Raw genomic sequence first — 21,114 nt, 5'->3', positions numbered from 1 at the left:
TATTTTAACCCTTTTCTATTTGTAGTAGTACTCTTAAATAATTGCCACAGAATACTCTTTTTAAGTATCTGGAATTTCTTTCTGTGAAACGCTTCCCATCAGGGTTCCCTGAGCAACTATCAAAAATGTTAGCGACTTGATTGATTGGGGTGGGGAAGATATTAAATACATTGCTATCTTTTTGTTTCACATATGTCATTTTAGCAGTGTGCAAACTTGCTTTGGCAGCCTTAATCCTGGAAAAATCTTTTTGTGTGTGTTTTGTTTCCCCTGTCCCATCATCATGTATGTTCACCTCTTTAAGGAAAGGCAGTAAAGTCCTAAAACATGAATTAAGTATCTCCATTTGTTGTTAGCTGCTTTTCTCTAAAATATGTAAATCAATCTTTTGTTGCCACCAGATATAAAATGTAGAAAGATCGGAAGAAGAAGAAAAGGGTGACACACATCATCTCATTTGATGAGGAGGAAGATGAACAAAATTTAGGAGATACTTTAAAGACAGCAGTTGTAGGAGAAAGCTCAGAAGAGAACTCAGACAAGTCGTCAGCTTTTGTGTTACCTTCCTCTGAAGGCTCTCTTGTACAAAATTTAAATGGAAATCAGAATACCCATTTGTGGAAAAGTGATTCTATGTTTTTGAATGGAGAGTGTAGTTACCAGAAGCTTGATGTGAAGAGTATTGATGATGAAGATGTGGATGAAAATGAGGATGAGATATATGGAAAGATCCTGGGAAACAAAGGCGTAGAAGATGAAACAAAAGTTTCAGAAAAGTGAGTACATAGACCCAAAACTAAACTGTCTGTGCATTTCTACGTTGCTTCAAGTGCTTAATAGGAACAGGAAAATTAATTTGCCTAACCTATAAGATCCCTAAACTTTACCTATTTTTAGAATCAAACTATAACTTACCCAAATAATTCACATGGTCAAAATGTCAAATCTGGTATTCTTCACTTGTGATTTCTGGCAAGAACCAGAAGAAAAACTTGTGAGATTTCCAGGAGTTTCCTTATAAGATTTCCAGCTGAGCTTTTCAGACTCCAAGTTTCAAATAGTATCCAACTTTGGATGATAAATTCAAACCACTCTTACCCATTGGAGATTTTCCCATCCTTCGTATGTGATCACCTGGATTTTGGTTGTAAAGTAAAATGATGTTTGTTTTTAAATGGGAGGTTGGGGGGAAACAAAATACATAGTTAAATGACACAGTTTTGATATTTATTTTTTGAAATTGCATCCTACCATTCTTTTCCTGATCATGTTTGTCACGACTACTGGGCACTGACGGCGGAGAACAGGGCACTGCCCAGCCTGCATGCCTACTTGGACCAGCCACTCTTCTGTGAATCTGTGTTATGTTTGAACATTTCTTCATACATCTAATCACAAGGATTGGGGGTTTGGGAGGGGGAACTGAGATACAATTATTTCTTAACATACTCATAGCAACTTTTGTCTTGAAAATACTGTACAAAATGAATATATATTATATTTCAAAGAAATATATGGTGGGTAGTGAGCTGTGTTTTATGTGTTTTTATTTAGGCCATATGAAGGGAGCACATGCAATTCACAGATATGCACTTGGACTCCCCTGCAGATCCTGAATGATAATTCAGATATTCTGTTTCCTGTCAGTGCTGTTGGTTCTTACTCCCAGATTGGTAGGTATTTACTATTATCTAATTTCAATAAATTGGTCCAGTTCTCTACTGTGTTGAAACCATGTTCTGGAATACTATAATTTTTATACAATTTGAGTGCTATCATTCTTGATAAACACAAGTTCATATTCTACCTGTATGTATTTGATTTGACATGCTATCAATTCTACATGCTTCTCTTTATTAGTGATTGTAATACAGTAGCTATGTATTTATATGAACTCCTGAATCTCTCAAATGGGCTTTAACCAGCCATATACTGGAATTTGGATTTCAAGTGAATGGAAAGAAACTCTTCTTTTTAGCTATAAAATATAATTGCATATGTTTTGGCATATATTGTGTAAACTTCAAGAAGTCAATTCCCTTTTTATTGTCCACCGCATTTTCAGCATGCATTCTGACTCGATGAATGTACTGTTCATATCCTCTGAATACTAACTTTGTGCATTACACAATTTATTTAAACAACGAGGAGTCTGGTGGCACCTTAAAGACTAACAGATTTATTTTGGCATAAGCTTTCGTGGGTAAAAAACCCACTTCTTCAGATGCGTGGAGTGATGCAGGCATAAATATATATTGGTACATGAAAAGAAGGGAGTTACCTTACAAGTGGAGAACCAATGTTGAAGGCAAATTCGGTGGTTGTGGTCCTCTCCCAATAATTGATGAGGAAGTGTCAATACAAAGAGAGGGAAAATTGCTTTTGTAGTGAGCCAGCCGTTCACAGTCCCTATTTAAGCCTAGATTGATGGTGTTAAGTTTGCAGATGAATTGTAGCTCTGCAGTTTCTCTTTGAAGTCTGTTTTTGAAGGTTTTTTTGTTGAAAAATGGTTACTTTTTAAAATCTGTTATTGAATGTCCAGGGAGATTGAAGTATTCTCCTACTGGCTTTTGTATGTTACCATTCCTGATGTCTGATTTGTGTCCATTTATTCTTTCACATAGAACTATCCAGTTTGGCCAATGTACATGGCAGAGGGGTGTGGCTGGTGTGGTTGTGTCCTACAATGGTGTCACTAGAGTAGATATGGGGACAGAGAAGGCAACAAGGTTTGTTACAGGGATTGGTTCCTGTGGTGTGGTGTATAGTTGTTGGTGAGTATTTGCTTCAGGTTGGGGGCTGTCTGTAAGCAAGGATTGGCCTGCTTCCCAAGGCCTGTGAGAGTGGGTGGGTCATTTTCCAGGATAGAAATCGTTTTAGATCGTTGATGATGCTCTGGAGAGGTTTTAGCTGGGGGCTGTACATGATGGCCAGTGATGTTCTGTTATTTTCCTTGTTGGGTCTGTCCTGTAGGAGGTGACTTCTGAGTACCTGTCTCGCTTTGTCAGTCTGTTTCCTCATTTTCCCGGGGTGGGGGTGGGGGAGTATTGTAGTTTTAAAAATGCTTGATAGAGATCTTGTAGGTGTTTGTCTCTCTCTGAGGGATTAGAGCAAATGCAGTTGTATCGTAGAGCTTGGGTGTAGACAGTGGATCGTGTGATGTATCCTGCCTGGAAGTTTGAGGCATATAGGTAAGTATAGTGGTCAGTAGGTTTCCGGTATAGAGTGGTGTTTATGTGACCATCACTTATTTGCACTGTAGTGTCCAGGAAGTGGATCTCTTGTGTGAACTGGTCCAGGCTGAGGTTGATGGTGGGGTGGAAATTGTTGAAATCCAATTCCAATTCCAATTCTTCAAGGGCCTTCTTCCTGTGGATCCGTATGATCATGTCATCAATGCAGTGTAAGTAGAGGAGAGGCTTTAGGGGATTAGAGCTGAGGAAGCGTTGTTCTAAGTCAGCCATAAAAATGTTGGCATACTGTGAGGCCATGCGGGTACCCACAGCAGTGCTGCTGACTTGAAGGTATAAGGTGTCCCCAAATCTGAAATAGTTGTGGGTGAGGACAAAGTCACAAAGCTCAGCCACCAGGTGTGCTGTGGCCTCATCAGGGATACTATTCCTGAAAGCTTGTAGTCCATCTTTGTGTGGAATATTGATATAAAGAGTTTCTATATCCATGGTGGCCAGGATGGTGTTTTCAGGAAGAAAACCTGATAGTTGGTACAATTTATTTAGATAATTAACTTAAAAACTGAGCTAATGGAGGATGGACATAGATCCATGCAGCACATGGGTTGTCTTGCACATTAATTATCTTGCTGATGCCAGAAAATGTGTATGTTTTTATTATATTATATATTATAATATGACACATCAGACATACCGGGGTGATGTGGAAGAGCAAGTTTCTCTGGCATATCTTCCAGTGTGGAAAGTGTTCCAGCTGAGAGGTTTTCAATAATCAGTGGGCTAAGTATACTTGCCATCCTGAAGATTATTGTGGACTCAAAATGAAATACCTTAATGGTTTCAGTGAAAATGTTTACAGTAAAAGATCTCATAGCAGAAATTTATAGTTGTCTTCACTAAAAAAATATAAAAAATTTCTTTTGAAATGTTGAACTGTTCACTAAAATAAGATTATTTAGAACTGGAATTTTGGAATATTTATCGGTTAGTAGAGGTGTGCCTGAGGAGGAAAGTAATAAAAATATTTTAAAAGTAGCAAAAAAAAAAAAAGTATGCAGTCTTAAGTGTGTGTAGATAACAGTAAACAACAGCACACTTGTTTGTGTTGAGGTGTGAAAGGGATACAGAGCACAGGCAGAGAACCGTCATTTTGAGAGCAACGAATTTATGTAATTCTCCTGAGTCATAAGCTTGGTTAAGGATGCTATGACAATGCTCTTCCTGGGGTGGGGGGTCAGGGGTGGAAGCAGGGGTTGGAGGGGGAGAGAGAGAGGTGCATCTCAAATTCACAGTTAATAATGCTTGATTGTTCAGGAGGAGGCACTTCATCAGTTGTTGGCAGCTTTCTTTTGACTTCCGTGAGCCCAACTCTGAAAGGTGCTGAGCACTTTCTTGAGATGTATTGAACAGTCTTCAGCTTTCATTTACATTAACAGGAGTTGAGGACTCTCTGTACCTTGCAGAATCTGGCACTATATGAATAACTAAATCGTACACAGTATATAAATTAAGAGGACTTGATTCCCAATCCTGTCATGTGCTGAATATCCTCTTTTCCGTTGCAATTAATGCAGGCGCTGCTCAGCACCTCAGAATATGGGAGATGTGAATATACTGTAAAACAAAGCTATCTGTAATTTTTCAACTAGCTATCTAGTTTGCTAGCATAGACGAGAAGTAAGAATTACACTCATACTCATATTTTTATATAGACTGCCAAAAAAATAACGTTAGAGAGGGGAGCAAACAGCTGTGGTTCTGAAATCCTTAGTAGTTTATGCTGTATGCCTGGCCAGGCGAACGTGAACTTCGAGTAATCTCAAGTCAACATTTCTGTTGTTTGATAGAATAGATTTTATTCTTTTAAAAAAAATACATTACTTTAATAAATAGTTTGGTACCATTACTATGAAGTTTAAAAGTATTAAATGTCCTAAACACATTCATAATATGGATGTTGATTTTTGTATGTCAGTTCGTATTGTTTGTGCCTGACATGAAATTTAGACCACCACAATGATTTTGTGACACAACGTCTACCTAAACTATTCAAAATTAAAAAACAATACCACTTGTCTAAAAGTGGAGATTGAAAGGTCAAGGAGTAGCAGGATGCCACAGATGTAAAATTGCCTAATGCAAATTTTAATGTATTGTTGTGGAACAAAGCTTTGGTTTCTGATAGATGCCTACCACAGACACTTCCAAATCCTGAAAAGCCTAATCTTTGAAGGACTTGAATATAGCTGATTCAAAATAATTATATGCATACTTTAGTATTATGTTACAACAGTAAAATTACAAGATTAATCTGTGCAATAGGCGATGGTTAAATTTGTGTGCATAAAACTATAATGAATCTTCTCAAAAATAGAATTCACTGTTGGGTTGAGGCCAAGGAATGTAAAGCTTCAGTTAAAGAAGAGAAATTTTAGGCAGATACTAACTAGAGAAAAATAACCTATAACCAAAGTAACATGTAGTTGGTTTAATACAGGAATATACAAAATATGGCTGTTTGACTGAATGCTATGTCTCAATCTCATCTGCTGGGTGCATATGATAGCCCATTCTCTCTCCCCACTCCCCGGCCATAAAGGTCTATGGAGAACTGAATTCTCATAGCAATTTACGTATTTTTCATCCTCCAATATCTACAGTAGTGTTATTTAGATGTTAGAGGAGCCAGGGAGAAAATACAGGATTTCCGTAGGGACTGAAAGTGGATTAATTTGGATATACAGTAACTCCTTGCTTAACGTTGTAGTTATATTCCTGAAAAATGTGACTTTAAGTGAAATGATGTTAAGCGAATCCAATTTCCCTATAAGAATTAATGTAAAGGGGGGGTTAGGTTCCAGGGAAATTTTTTTGCCAACCAACACCCCCTCCCCCAAGTTTTAAACAAACAATTTAATATTGTACACAGCGATCATGATTGTGAAGCTTGGTTGAGGTGGTGAAGTCAGAGGGTGGAAGAGGGTGAGAGATTTCCCAGGGAATGCCTTACTGCTAAATGATGAACTAGCTTTTGGCTGAGCCCTCAAGGGTTAACCCATTGTTGTTATTGTAACCTCACACTCTACAGGGCAGCATGAATGGAGGGAGGGAAGACAGCGTGGGCCGACAGAGACACAGTGTGTGTGAGAGGGAGAGGGATGCGCATTGGCCCTTTAGGTAGGCTTACCTCACTCTAAGTACGCTGCCTTGTTAAGTAGATCAGCAAGTTGAGACAGCAGCTGCTGCTGCCAGGAAGCTCCCTCTATCCTTAGCCCTGTCGTGCCCCTTCACTCCCTCTATGGAGATGGGGTAAGTTGGGTGCAGGAGCGGAGGGCGGGGAACCCAATGATATTAGCTCCCCTCTCTCCCCCACTTGCACAGCAAGCAGGAGGCTCCTGGGCGCAGCTGCAAGGCAGAGGGTGGGAGCTGCACATGGCAGTGGGGGGAGGGACAGCTGGACTGCCAGCAATTGATAGCCTGCTGGGCAGCTTCTGCACAGGGAACTTAGGGGAGGAGGGAACTGATAGGAGGGCTGCCAGTCCACTCTGGCTCCAAGCCCCCACCAGTTAGCTCCACTGGGCTGCTCTTTCTGCAAGCAGTGGACAAAGCAGGTGGCTGCCAAACAACGTTATAAGGGAGCATTGCACAACTATAAACGAGCATGTTCACTAATTGATCAGCAACAAAACAAAGTTAACCGGGATGACTTTAAATGAGGAGTTATGGTACTCTGAGATTTAAATTGAAAGACCTTGGTAAGGCTAGCTTTTATTATGGGCCCTTAAAACTACCAAATCAGATGTACATAACTAACAAGGTCGTTACTTTAAGATTACCATTGTCTGTTAATGTCTGTGTTCCTACAGCTGTGCTTTCATTTCCTTCTGCACCATTCCTAGTTTTTATGTTACTGCCCCCTTCATCTTTCTTACACTTTTTTTTCACTCCTATCCTGTTGCCTTCTGCAGATGGAACACTCTTTCCTTGCACCCACGCACACTCCACCCCAAAACCCATTTCTTTCCAGAATCCTTTTACCAACAGCATTAATCCCTTACAGCATCACTTTTCTGAATGATTATGATCCTGAGATGATATGGAGCACCAACTCCAGGGCAGGGAGTGAGTCTGTAAAACTGTGTACATTAAAGATTCTTTATTTTGCCATAATGTGTCACCAGAATATATAGTTTGTTTAGTTACTTGGCTAATTGTTTCATAAAACAACATGTTTGTTTGAATGTGTTCTCTTTTTAATGACTACTTAACAATTCAACTGCATTCCAAATATATGCAGTTCAGAAGTAAAACCTTTCTTCTGTTTTGAATCTGCTGTGTATATTCCCATAGTTTTTGAGAACCATTAATTGATGAGGGAGATAAATGGGCAGTGTTTCTTAGAAAATTTTCTGTATCATTATGGTGGTAAAAATCAAAGAATATAACTTGCAAAGAGTTAAGTAATGTTGTACTGCCCTCTATTGTTGTTTCATATACTTGCAACTAATAAAATATCAGTAGTTGAATAGTTGTATGCAGTGTTGTAGCTGTGTTGGTCCAGGGAACTAGAAAGACAAAGTGGGTGAGGTAGTAGTATCTTGTATTGGACCAATTCTGTTGGTAAGAGAGACAAGCTTTTGAGTTTGCACAGAGCTGTTCTTCAGATTTGACTCAGGCCTGAAAGAGAGCTCTATCTAAGCTCAAAACCTCGTCTCTGGCACCAAAAGAAGTTGTTCAATAAAAGATACTACCTTGTCCCAGTAGTTAAATAGAGAAGAACCGAGCAAGTCCCTTTTTGTACATTTAATAAGAATTGTGAGCCTCAAACCCCTATCAGCAATCTTTCTGAGTTTTTAAATTTGTCTTTAAATTTTGTACCAGGTTTCAGACCAAAACACCCACAGAGAGAAACTATTTTGTTTGCTAATATAATTTAATTTATTTGATTTCTTTATTTGGTTTTGCCTTTGTTTAGCTGACAACACTGGAGTTTGGTCTGTGACAAACAGTTGCTAATTATTCTGCAATGGTGGGAGGAAATATTTAGTGTTTTAATTGATTGGAAAATAGGGCAGTATTATGAAAAGATTGTTATTAAAGCATACTAAGTATATACTAACATCCTAATATTTCATCTTGATTTATAGGCTTATTACAGTGATTAGTATCAAGGCTGATATAACTTTGAAATTGTTACAATATACTTTTTCATTAATTTGTGAGGGTGCCTTGACTTCACTTTTTATTGTAATGCTTCAAGGATGTGTCAAGACATATCAAGTCTACATGTATTGTGAGGTAGCACAACTTGGGTTGAAATTCAGTTGCTTGGAAACAAAGTGGAAAGTTCAGTAATGACTCTACCATTTTAAAAAACAAACAGACATGCCTGTCCTTATTCAATCCAACGTCACTGTCAAAACATTGTCAACCTTCTTTCTCCATTTTTTTTTTAAATCCAGTACTGTTTTAACATCTTCCTCTAGGTTTATTTTCCGGTAACTTCATTATGATAAAATATATTTAGGATATATGCAGAAAATGTCAGTTAAATATGACTAAATTTTTGTTTCACTTGAACGTTTTATAAGGGACTGAATGGCCCATGGGGCTGTTAAATAGAGACAGCCTTTTGTATGTAGGATGATGGTATGAATATGAATTAATTATTAGGGACATAAAATAGTCAGTGTTAGATGACTTAGAAAAATTAACTTCTTAATATACAGAACAGATACAGTATGAGGTATAAGCTTTTCCACACTGACCCATTAATGTCTAAACCCTGACACGATGGAATGACCTCTGGAAGTGAATGGTTTCTATGCTTATTTAATCCTCATGTTCTGTATGAAGACTGCCAACAAATATGTCAATTGTAATAGTGGGTTTTAAATTTACAAAATGTCAATTTATGACTGGATTTAAACCACCAGTTCACTTCCCACAGCTCTGTTTGTGATGAGTATCAAACTCATCAGGATTTGTGATATTTCAGGGAAGACATTTCCTTAGAACTTTGAAACATGAAATTGTGACTGTAAAATGTCAGACACTAAATGTAATATGACTAAATCTAAAATTCTCAGAAGCACCTAAGTCTCATTGACAGTCAGTGGGGCTTATACACTTACAAGCCTATTTCCTTTGTAAAATTTTGATTTAGGTGCTTTTGAAAATTTTACTTACCTTACTACCTTTATTAGTTGCAAGTGTAATGGAAAACTGTTACATTTTGCTTATTTTGTATGTTGTTTGATTTTTTTTCATTAACTAATTTATGTCTTGTGCATGCTACTTTAGGTAACCTGGAGAATGGAGATGGGCAGGAAAGTGCTGTTCTTGCAGTAGAACTGGCTCAGAGAGGATCTGAACTTCCTTATAGGTAAATCAGAGTTAGATTTTCTAATTATAAAACAGAAGTACTTAATGGTAAACAGGCACATGCAAAGTAAAGTTGACACCTAAGCCATAATTACTCAGTACTCGAAACACACCACTAATCAGATTAATGCTATAAACATCTGGAAAGACAAAGGCCTAAATCCATACTTCCATATTTTCATAATCTTCTTAATATTTTATATGATCTCTAATGATGCTAAAGGAGTCATATCAAATGGTATCTGGACTTCATCTGGAAGTCATTTTTGCACCATATACTAGTCTTATAGTTTGTCTATTTGAATAGAAAAATATTTTCAGTATTTATAAATTAAGATTAATGCAGAAATTTTAATTTTTTTAAAATTTCAAATAAGTTTGGATTAAAATAAAAGTATTTTGCTCTTTATGGCTTCAGCATGTTACAGTTACATGTACACCTGGTGAATAGAATGTTGTCATTTGATCATTTCTACTTCTACAAATTTTGCTTATTAGTCTTTGAATTGAGCATTTTGTGTTCCTCCGGTTAATATTAATGATCTTCTGTCTTACTAGAGTGGATGTCAGTCCTCCTGTTCAAGCGAATGCTTTAAGCAATATGTTGCCTTCAGCCACTGTGCCAGAATCAATGACAATTAGTAAGTACTTGCTTAAACCATTTAGACTGACAGTATGTGCTTTTCAGAATTAGCTTTTCAAGCTCTACTGATAGTGTGCGGCCTCGCTTTCTTTCTCTTTCTGAGACGTTTCCTGTGAGGCAAAGCCTTTGCTCTGATGAACACACATTACTTCTCTTTTGACCTGCTGGCTATCAGTGGGCATGAGAGTTCTGAGATGGTTCTGAATCTGCAGTTCTCAGCTAGTGTTACTGTGTTGCCAATGTGACACCAGCCTTTTTTCTCCAAAAACTACTCAAAATACTGTCATATTAGAGATGTCTTTAACAATTACCAGAATAATTGTTTAATTTGATAAAATACCACAGAAGGGCCGGTGGAGAGCTGATCTTAAGCAATATTTTTTGTTGAGATACTGTTCATTTTGCCTGACATCTAGCCAGAGCAGAAAACCCCTCTACTCCTCCCATTGCCACTCATTCTATTCATTTGATATGGAAAATACTTCAATCCTGCCATGGTCACAAATATGACTCTGACTCCTCTCCATACCTCTCCCATATTCCCACACGCTGCAGTGGAGTTAGAAGGGTTAACAATTCTGAGGCTTGTTCTCCAGGCTTTATTATTCCCCAGTTACTTACGAAGGGCTCTGCAGGCGGCTTTCCAGATGGGCTAGTGGACAGGGCCTACTTCCTCAAACTTCGTCTTTATAACAGTATTTCATGATCACATTCAGGAGGAGAGAAATAACAATCAAATTTCATCTGCAAAAATGTACAGTAGGTTCTTCTTAATAGCAGTGCTGATATTAGCAGCATCCAGTTAATGGCAGCATATTGTGGGGAACCAATCTTGTGCTATTAGCATTAATGTTAGTAGAATTTGGATATCAGCAATGGCATACAGCTTGTCAGTAAGGCTAAGATTTTATCACAGATAGTTTTAGTAAAAGTCACGGGCAGGTGGAAGGAAATAAACAGAAATTAATGGAAGCCCACAACCCTCCCCGCCCCGGACTGAGCCCCTCCGAGGGGGGGTGCAGCAAGGCTGAAGGAGCCGGCAGGGGGTGGTGGTGCTGGTGCGGAGTGGCCTGAGGAGGAGCTAAGGGGGGGGCGCCTTTTTTATGTTTGCTCCCCCTGCACTTAGAACCTGGCTACGCCACTGGAGGGAGGTGGCTTCCCAAGCCCTATCTGAACAACCCCCCAAACCTCTCAAAAATTATCATCAGAAGCAAGCTTCCCACAAACCAGGCCACACCAATTTAAAGTAGTACCAGACCCTGCCACATGGGAAAATGATATAAGACGGAAACACCCTATCACTTGTGGGTGAACACTTTTCCCAAAGCAATCACTCTGTGTCTGACCTATCAGTCCTCATCCTCAAAGGAAACTTGTGCAACACTTTCAAAATACAAGTCTGGGAGCTTAAATTCATTGCTCTGCTAGACACTAAAAGTCATGGACTGAACAGAGACGCAGGCTTTATGGCGTATTACAGCAATCTGTAACCCACTAACCCCCTCTTTTTGTCCTGTGACTGCAGAGATGTTAATGGACCACTTTACCATGGATGGTCCCTTACAGTATGTGCTAATTACTTATGTTCCACCTTGTATTTTGCTGTGATGCTGGGCATACCTTTCCCTGACCTGAAGAAGAGCTCTGTGTGCCCTGAAAGCTTGTCTCTCTCAGCCACAGAAGTTGGTCCAATAAAAGATATTACCTCACCCACCTTGTGTCTCTAAGTATTAGTTGTGTATCATGGGTTTGTACACTAGTTTTATGCCAGAGAATATATGTTCATGTTGTTTCTAAAGTAAATTTAAACGTAATTATTTTATTACTTTGGGTGAAATATAGAAAGTCAAGCTGGAAACTGCCTTCCTGCATTATTTTGTGAATTGTGAATTAGGAGCTGTAATATTTATAGCAATATAGAACAATTGGTCACCACTAAGGGGAGCAGTAGGTCTTTGAAATTGATTTCCAGCCTATGTCCAATTAATCTACTATACAATGAAAAAAGTTAAAATTGACTATGATCTGCATTTCAGTGATTATTTAGCCTTTTCTGGCTATGATGAAAGCTAACATTTAACATTAAAATGAATTTCCCATTACTGTATTTTTTGTTTGAGAGAAGAGATAGATCATAGTAAACAATTTTGTGTGTCTGTTCAGTAAATATTTTTTATCATCAACATTTTTCTTAAGATGCGACTGATTAGTCATGAATAATTGTATAAATATTGATGGCAGTCTACGTTTTTTGTTAATGTTCAACTCAGATGTTTTCTTTTTTAGGATTTGTTATTATAGGTCTTTAAGTTTTATTGGCATCTGTACGGGGGGGTGTAGGGAGAGTTCAATATTACAGAAAAGATTTTTAGTGGCTAGCTTTTGCTCGTTATAATCTGCAGAATGGTTTCTAAACCGTGAGGATTCTAGCTTGTTGCATAGCAACACAGTTCTAAACACATAGCAGACATACGAAATGAAATAGAATAGTGCAGTAATAAAAGCCATAAGGCCTCCAATGACAAGTAGCTTTCTACAGTTATATTTTTAAAGATAACAATTATAAAATGAAACATGAGTTGAACTCAGTTTTGTTGCATATGCTATATACTGTCTCTGTTCCACTTCCTTTTCCTTTGATCTTATAGAACCAGCCTTATCTCTGTTCCCCTGACATGCAGTCTGGTCAGTGATGGTATGAGAACTGTGTTTGCGATGTTGCGTTTGTAAAGCAATGTGTATCTTAAGAGCATCTGCATCATAAGTGCCATATAAAAAGTCCCCAAACCCTATAAATAAATAAATAATTTTAAAATAAACACCATGGGTGAAATCCTTGCTCCATTGAACTTAGTGGCAAAACTTCCTTTGACTTCAGTAGGACAAAGATTTCACCCCATATATTTTCAGATCACATTTGTAAACTTTTTTTCCCTTTACCTCCAACTCTGTGTCCTCCTTCTGCTTTCATTTTTAAAAAATTTGAACTACTGTTTAATTCTATAAAACATTTGGGAACAATTCATGTGAAAGACACTATTTAGAATAAAGCTTATATTCTGTAAAGAGAACAATGCAGATGGAACCTCACTGAAGTAGTGTAGCTCTGTGAAAGCACAAGGCTCTGCTCTTTTCAGGATCAAGGTCCAAGGTGGTTCTGTATTTACTTTCCGCAAAAGGGTCTAATCTTAAAAAATATATAAATTTAATGTCCAGTCAAGCTTTTTAAATGAGAAAAATACTCTTCATTGTTTTCCTTCCTGTCATTCGTATAGGTATCTCTATGGAAAGTGAGAATATGGCAAGTCTTAAAGAGCACTTTTGTAGATACTAGTATAATAAAAATGTGTGCTAGGCAGAGGTGCTTCCACAGTGATCAAAGTGGATCTGATTCAAGCCTTTTCCTGTTAGTGTACTATGTTCAAATTTTTTCCATGCAACTCTTCTTCGGATTCGGATGTAGGTAATTCCTGATGATAAAGATCTCTGTTCCTAGTTTATTATTATTGTCCCCCCCCATTTTTTTAAATTGTACTTGTCTGTCACTTTAGAGTCAAGGTGGGTGAGCTGATATCTTTTATTGGGCCATCTTCTGTTGTTGAGAAGGACCAAGCTTTTTGAGCCACAGAGAGCTCTTTTTCAGGTGTGGCTTGAAAGCTTCTCTTTCTCACCAACAGAAGTTGGTGCAATAAAAGATATTACCTAATATATGGAGATATACCTATCTCATAGAACTGGAAGGGATCCCGAAAGGTCATCTAATCCAGCCCCCTGCCTTCACTATCAGGACCAAGTACTGATTTTGCCCCAGATCCCGAAGTGACGCTGTCAAGGATTAAACCCACAACCCTGGGTTTAGCAGGCTAATGCTCACGTACCCTGTCTTGCTAATATCCTGGGACTGAGATGGCTACAGCTGCCCTGCATACTTTATATCACAGACAGAAATATGTTTGTATCCGTAGTTCTGACTGACAGAATTAAGGTGAATATTCCTTCCCCGACCATGTCTTCTGCCTTTTCCTGCAGAGGAGAAGAATCATGCTAACACAAGACTCACCATGTTCATTTTTGGGTTCTGTGAAACTGAAACTCATTCCAAAGCCTTCCTTTTTGAAAGGATTCTCAAAGGGAGCCCTGTTCTCTTGTAGCAAATGTTAACATACAGTTTCCTTCTGATTGTATTGCTAGACTGTTTTTTGTAATCATTCTGGCACTTGAGTGTTCCAGCATACTTTTCACTAGTTTCTAAAGTTGGCCTTAAACACAAAAGACAAGGAAACTTGAAGTAGAGTGCATCCTTTAATACAGGGGTGGCCAACCTGTGTGCACGTGTATTTTTATATAAATTTATATACATAAAAATACCCATGCACACATAATCATTATATAAGTTATATTGTATATTTATTATACATTTATAATGTATAGTTAACAATAATAACAACTTAATATTTTACTTAGTAGGTATTCTGGCTACCTTTGCTTTCAGCAATTCCCTTGAAGATTGGTTTGTGTTCAGTTGTGCTCACATGCAGCAGTTGTCTTAAGTGACTGTGAAAACAGATCGGTGCTTGGATTTCACATTTCAGTGTTGATGATAAAACAGCCTCACAAAGAGGCTAAGGTCGAGGCAAACATAGAGATTAATTTTAGGGCTGCCCCTGTGATGTTGGGGTATTTATCCTTTGGTACAGATTTCCAGAAAGTAAGGGTCCCCTCTGTCTTCTGAACAGATTTCAATCTGTCATCTTCCAAAAGTTCTAGTATTTTCATCTGGGATGTTGCTTCATCAGTGACTAAAGGGGGCTTCAGACAATTGGCTTCAGCACTAAGAGGGTCAATCAGAAATCTGATCTGAGGTATTTTCTGCTGCAAATCTTGGAATCTTTCCTCAAAACTGTCCTTAAGATCTTTAATCACACCACATATCTAATTGTGCTGTTTTGGGGGTTCTGCTGCATCTTCTTTGATCTGGCTTGAAGCTGTGATATTGAGGAAAAGTGTCTGCTTGCCCTCAAGCATTTGTCTGTGAAACAATTGCAGTTTGTTCATGAACGCAAATATGCCTTGCACTAAATCAGACAGCAGCTGGAATTTTCCTTGTAAGTCCACCTTTAGTTTATCCAAATGCAGCATGTCTGCAAGAAATGCCAAGTCTAGAACCCATCCAGGATCTGTAAACTCGGGGTGTATTTTGTGCTTCTCCTCCATAAAATTTTTTACTGGTCCTGGAGCTCAAAAAAATGGGAAATGACTTCACCACAGAACTGTGCCATTGAACTGCTCAGTGAAATGGCAGATCATCACGGGAGTGGTCTTCATCCAGTTCTTCAGTTAGATTTTGGAATGTCTGTGATTGAATGCATTTGAGAGAATGAATTTCACAATATGCAAGACAGGTTTCATGATGTGATCAAATTTGAGATTTTTAGATACCAGTTGCTCCTGAGGAATAATACAGTGAAATGTCCAAAATTCGGGAAAGCTGTTGTCAAGACTTACAATGCCCTACTAATCCATTCGCAGATACCCACATGGATGAAGCCCATCCGTTGCAATGGCAGTGTCTGTCTGTAAAGGCAAGTGGCTTTTCACAACTACCAACATCAGCACCTTTAGATCTCATCCATGAGTTCTGTCCTTTAGTGACATGATATCAAGAAGTTACAAAGCAGTCGTCAGATACAGTGTGGACAAATACCGATAATAAGGTTTATCCTGTGCATGGCACGACTCATCCAAAGTGATGCTCTGATATTCACACTGCTGAAGTTGTGAGTGCAGTTGCGATTCAATGTCACTGTTCAGGTTGGAGATTCTGTATTCTATTGTGTGACGTGAAAACTGTAGGCCAGAAATTTTCTTCTGTAGATTCTCGTTCTCTGGTGACAGGATTGAAATCACATCAGTGAGGCATGTTTTTATATGCTCTCCTTCAGAGTAGGGCTTTTTCACATGGTCTGTGTGCCAGGCCACATAATAGAAGGCTGACGTTACAGTCTGCAATTGGTTGGCAAATCAGGTGAAGAAGTGGTTGATCAGAAACTTGTGGGAATTCTCGATCCATATGTGGATGGCTAGAAGCAAAATGACACTGCAAGTTTGAAGATTTGAACTGAGAGATACACATCTGGCAAAGAAGACACATGACCTTACCATTTACGTTCAGTGAAAAAGTACTTATTCTCCCACTCCTGTTGGAAGCCTCAGTTTTCATCTGTGTATTTTCTTTAATGTTTGCAGTTGCCTTCCGTTGTTAGATGGTGTAAGAAACATTTTGATTAAAAATTTCAACACCAGCTAGTCACTGTGTTCTTTATTCAAGGAGACAGTGGTGCTGGTCAGGAGGTGCTGGACACCTGGCTCTATCCCAGGCCCCGACCCCCACTCAACTTGTTTCCCCAAGTCCCCACCCGCATCTCCACCCCGCCTCTTCCCACCCTGTCCCCCAAATGAGCTGAATCCTTGCTCCCCCCACCCCCCAGAGCCGGGAAAGAGCTGGTCGCGGTGGGCAGGTGGTGCTATGGGAGGGAGGGGGGCAGCATGCCACTTTCCGCCCCCCCGAGCCTCCTGAATGCCACGAAACAGATGATCACAGTGGGTAGAAGGCATGAGGGATGGAGGGGGGAACTGATAGGGTCAGCACCCAGTAGGAGCTGCATATTGTCTTCTGAAGAGCTGCGTGCGGTTTCAGAATCACAGGTTGGCTACCCCTGGTTTAATGTTTCTAAAATTTTCTCGTACATTCTCAGACAAGCCTGTTACCAACTTTCATTCATGAACACTTGCTGAGTTACTAAAACCACCTTCTGCTTTTTCAACAGACATATTGTTTTTCAGAACCTTTCAATTTTTTTTATTCCCCTTTTACTAAGGCATTTTGCTATCCACTAGCAAAGGCTGACAGTATTGTACCAGGTGCTTTGCACTGAAATCTATCATAGCTAGTAGTGACAAGTCTGGATAATGTGTACAGAATATTAGTGCACAAACCCTTCATGGCAGATGTTCATGTAGATTCTGTTGTGAACGCATCCTTTGAGCTCAGTCTTCTGATATCAGATGTTACTAATCTGTTAGATATTTTTTTTTGAGATAGAGGAAACTCCTGTGTAAATTTACATTAAGAAAAGAGAATGAAAAGTCATTCCCAAGATTGACACTACATCAGAAGAATTGCTGAGACTAGCTCCTTGACCTGAGGATCTTTAGGTGTACATTGGCAGATGATTTCATTTACAGCTCATTTTCCTCAGGAACCAATTGCAAATTTTACTTATTTGATCTCTTGACTAGACAGTGAAAGAGTTTTTAAGATCATCAACTGGTCTTGGAGATAGCTACGAAGACATACTTCACATACCGAATATGATGTGACATCGCAGTTGGCAATTTGTAGCCCACATTGTTGGTGAGATAGCTGTTTAGAAGTGACACATTTCTCAACTATGAATCTTGTATGTGAAATTATTGGAATATTTTAAAAAGTAGATATCAATACTAATCAGTTATCCAGCAATTTACACTAAGTATAATTTCAACATTGAGAATTAATTGTTGACTTTCCTTATGAAAGGACAAATATTTTTACTACAGGTTTTTTTGAGGATGGCAGAAATTTAACATGAGGACATTATCTGATCCTCAGCAAGATGTTTTAATTTGACCAATATTAGAGCACAACTCTTTACATTCTTGCTATTACCCAAGATAAACTGTTAAAATACTTTTTGTTTCGTACAATTTAAAACAATGTCTGAGAAGTTTTTATTTTGAAAAATTGCTTTTCTTTTTATGCTGGAAATACTAGGAATGTCTAGTCTGTTCCTTTATATTTCTGGAAGATTTATTAAAAGTCGTTTATTCTTATAACATTGTGAGCTTTATTCTTATTAGTTAATATTTAATGGTAATGTCCAAAGGTCCTGGTCAAAATTGGGATTTATGAGCTGAACAAATGCAGAAGAAACATCCTGTGTTACTGAACTGTAATGTAGTTGTAACTGAAAGCATGTAGGTTTTGAATCTTTAACAGAGGCTTATGTTTCTTTAAACTAAATGGATGTGAACAATTATTTGTCGAGTTTTGCTGCATGTGTGTGATGGGTTGGGTCACAGAACCCTTCCCTTGGGAGCTGCCACCCGATGTGCCAAGACTACCTCTGCTCCTGCTTTCCCTGCCAGCTCAGGACCCCAGCACCCTGTCTTGCTGAGCCAGACACACCCGTTTGCTCCAACACAGACTCAGGGTCTGAATTACTTGCCCCAAAGCTGCAGGTTTACCTGAAAGCAGCTAACAGAAGTGTTCTTGTCTTTAACACCCAGGTGCCCAACTCCAGTGGGGTCTAAACCCAAATAAATCTGTTTTACCCTGCATAAAGCTTATGCAGGGTAAACTCATAAATTGTTCGCCCTCTATAACACTGATGGAGAGAGATGCATGGCTTTTTGCTCCCCCAGGAATTAATACATGCTCTGGGTCAATTAATAAGTAAAAAGTGATTTTATTACATACAGAAGATAGGATTTAAGTGGTTTCAATTAGTAACAGACAGAACAAAATAAGTCACCAAGCAAAAAAAATTTGGAAATCTATGTCTAATCAAACTAAATACAGATAAGATCCTCACCAGTTCCAGAATGCTCCCTTTTACAGGCTAATCTCCTTTTAGCTTGGGTCCAGCAATCACTCACACCCCTTGCACACTGTCTTTTGTTTCAGTTTCTTTCACATATCCTGGGGGGTGGAGAGTAGGGTGACCAGATGTCCCGATTTTATAGGGACAGCCCCGATATTTGGGGCTTTTTTTTATTTGGGCCCCTATTACCCCCCCACCCCCATCCCGAATTTTCACACTTGCTGTGTGGTCACCCTAGTGGAGAGGCTCTTTCTTTAGCCAGCTGAAGACAAAATTGAGAGGTCTCCCAGGGGTTTAAATAGACTTTCTCTTGTGGATGGAGACCTCCACCTCACTTCTATGCAAAGTCCAGCTCCAAGATGGAGTTTAGGAGTCACCTGGGCAAGTCACATGTCCATGCATGACTCACAGTTTCTTACCAGGTAGCAGTCATGGGTCACATGCTACCTTGAACATCCTCAAGTAGACTTCTTACGTGGATTGGAACATTCCAAAATTCATTGTCCTTTAAGTGTCTCTTGATTAGGTACTTTACTTCAACATTCCTTCCTCCAGGAACTGACCAAATGCTCTACTAAGGTTATTTCGAAATCAGGCCAGTACACAGCCAATATTCATAACTTTGAATACAAAAATAATACTTGCATACAAATAGGATTAATAGATTCAGTAGATCATAACCTTTGAGATATGTTACATGGCATATGTAGGATAAAACACATTCTATGCGTATTTCCATAGAACCTTATGGGAGGTACTGTCACAGTGGCTTCCACTTACAGTGCAGTGCAGAAGATTGGAATTTCAGATATCAGTGTCCAGTAAGGATTCCACATGCATCCTTCTTGGCCATGCACCCACTCCTGAGCATAAAGAGGCAATGCCACCCATTCACCTTCAATTTCTTCTAATTGCCCTCTGGCAGCAAGTCAGAGCACTGAGTCCTTATTTAGTTTGTGTTGTTTGTTACTGTTACAAGTTATTAGTCTTTTAACTTGGTTGTTAGTTAGTCATTAGCTAATTAGTTTTAGTTTTGTTTTTTTTTAAGACAAGATAGTTTGTTGTTTTAGTGTCTCACTGAGGCTAGTTAGTTGCCTTGTCAGTTTCAGACTTTGTCAAAATGGGTTTCAACTACTGCTATTTGTACAGGAGACTCATTCCCCTCGCAGATGGATGAGACTTTTGTCTTGTTTAGGGGAATCTCACATCCCCTCGAAGTGCCCTATCTGCAGAGCTTTTAAGAGATGCACTCAGAGGTCCAAAACACATAGGCTGAGGCTCTTTTTAATGCTGGGGACCTAAATGAGTGAATCTTTCAGCAGTGTGAAAGGTAAGCCTGAGCTTATTACGTCCTAAGAAGCACAAGACTACTAAGACTAGACCAGGGATCGGCAACCTTTGGCATGCGGCTCGCCAGGGTAAGCACCCTGGCAGGCCGGGCTGGTTTATCTATCTGCTACGTCCGCAGGTTCTGCTGATCGTGGCTCCCACTCACCAGTGGGGGTGGCGGGAAGCGGCAGCCAGCACATCCCTCGAGCTGCGTTGCTTCCCACAGCCTCCATTGGCCTGGAGTGGTGAACCTCAGCCAGTGGGAGCCGCGATCAGCTGAACCTGCGAATTTGGCAGGTAAACAAACCGGCCCGGCCAAAGGTTGCCGATCCCTGGACTAGACAATTAAAGCAGTCAGGCACTCCTGCTGACCACAGAGTACAGATCATTCCTCTTCAGCTGGGAAGAAGTCCCCTTTCCCAGTACCATGGAAGAGGAAATCAGACCTGTGGGTTTTAAGAGAATTGCTTAAAGCAGCATTGGAGAGGTAGGCACTGGGACTGGACAGAGCAGTGTGAGATTGTCTCCCTGTAGCATCTCTGCCTTTGAAGAGATCCCAGATGGACTCTTCACTGTGGGTTTCCTCAGTACTGCAGTGAGACCACTAGCATCCCACAGTACAGGTAGAGGATTTGGCACCAGAATACATACAAGTTATTTGATATCTTATAGCTGTCCATGCAGACTAGAATAGACCTTCCAATTAAAGAAGGAATCCTGGAACTCAGTAAGGCAGAGGTTCTCAACCTTTTTCTTTCTGAGATCCTACCAGGATGCTATAAAAACTCCATGGCCAAGCTGCACCACAACTGGTTTTCTGCATATAAAAGCCAAGGCCTGCATTAGGGGGTAGCAAGCAGGACAATGGCCTGCCCTCCTCAAAGCTAAGTTATAAAAGCATTTCCAAGCCATCTACCCACCCAAA

The 21,114-nt window shown here is 39.4% G+C and overlaps 1 protein-coding gene across 1 annotated transcript in view; it reads left to right on the top strand.

The window, feature by feature from the left end:
• Window positions 1-21,114, top strand: part of SNX29 (sorting nexin 29) — a 472,917-nt gene that overhangs the window by 38,297 nt on the left and 413,506 nt on the right. The window contains exons 9-12 of the mRNA XM_030578064.1: window positions 415-776; window positions 1,555-1,673; window positions 9,495-9,576; window positions 10,134-10,216. Coding sequence (XP_030433924.1) covers window positions 415-776; window positions 1,555-1,673; window positions 9,495-9,576; window positions 10,134-10,216 — 646 coding nt within the window. The remainder of the gene's footprint in view (window positions 1-414; window positions 777-1,554; window positions 1,674-9,494; window positions 9,577-10,133; window positions 10,217-21,114) is intronic.

This window comes from Gopherus evgoodei, chromosome 10 (genome assembly GCF_007399415.2).
Source record: "Gopherus evgoodei ecotype Sinaloan lineage chromosome 10, rGopEvg1_v1.p, whole genome shotgun sequence".
Classification (NCBI taxonomy): domain Eukaryota; kingdom Metazoa; phylum Chordata; order Testudines; family Testudinidae; genus Gopherus; species Gopherus evgoodei.
The sequence above is the reverse complement of the archived record's forward strand: the minus strand, read 5'-3'. Positions and strand labels throughout refer to the sequence as shown.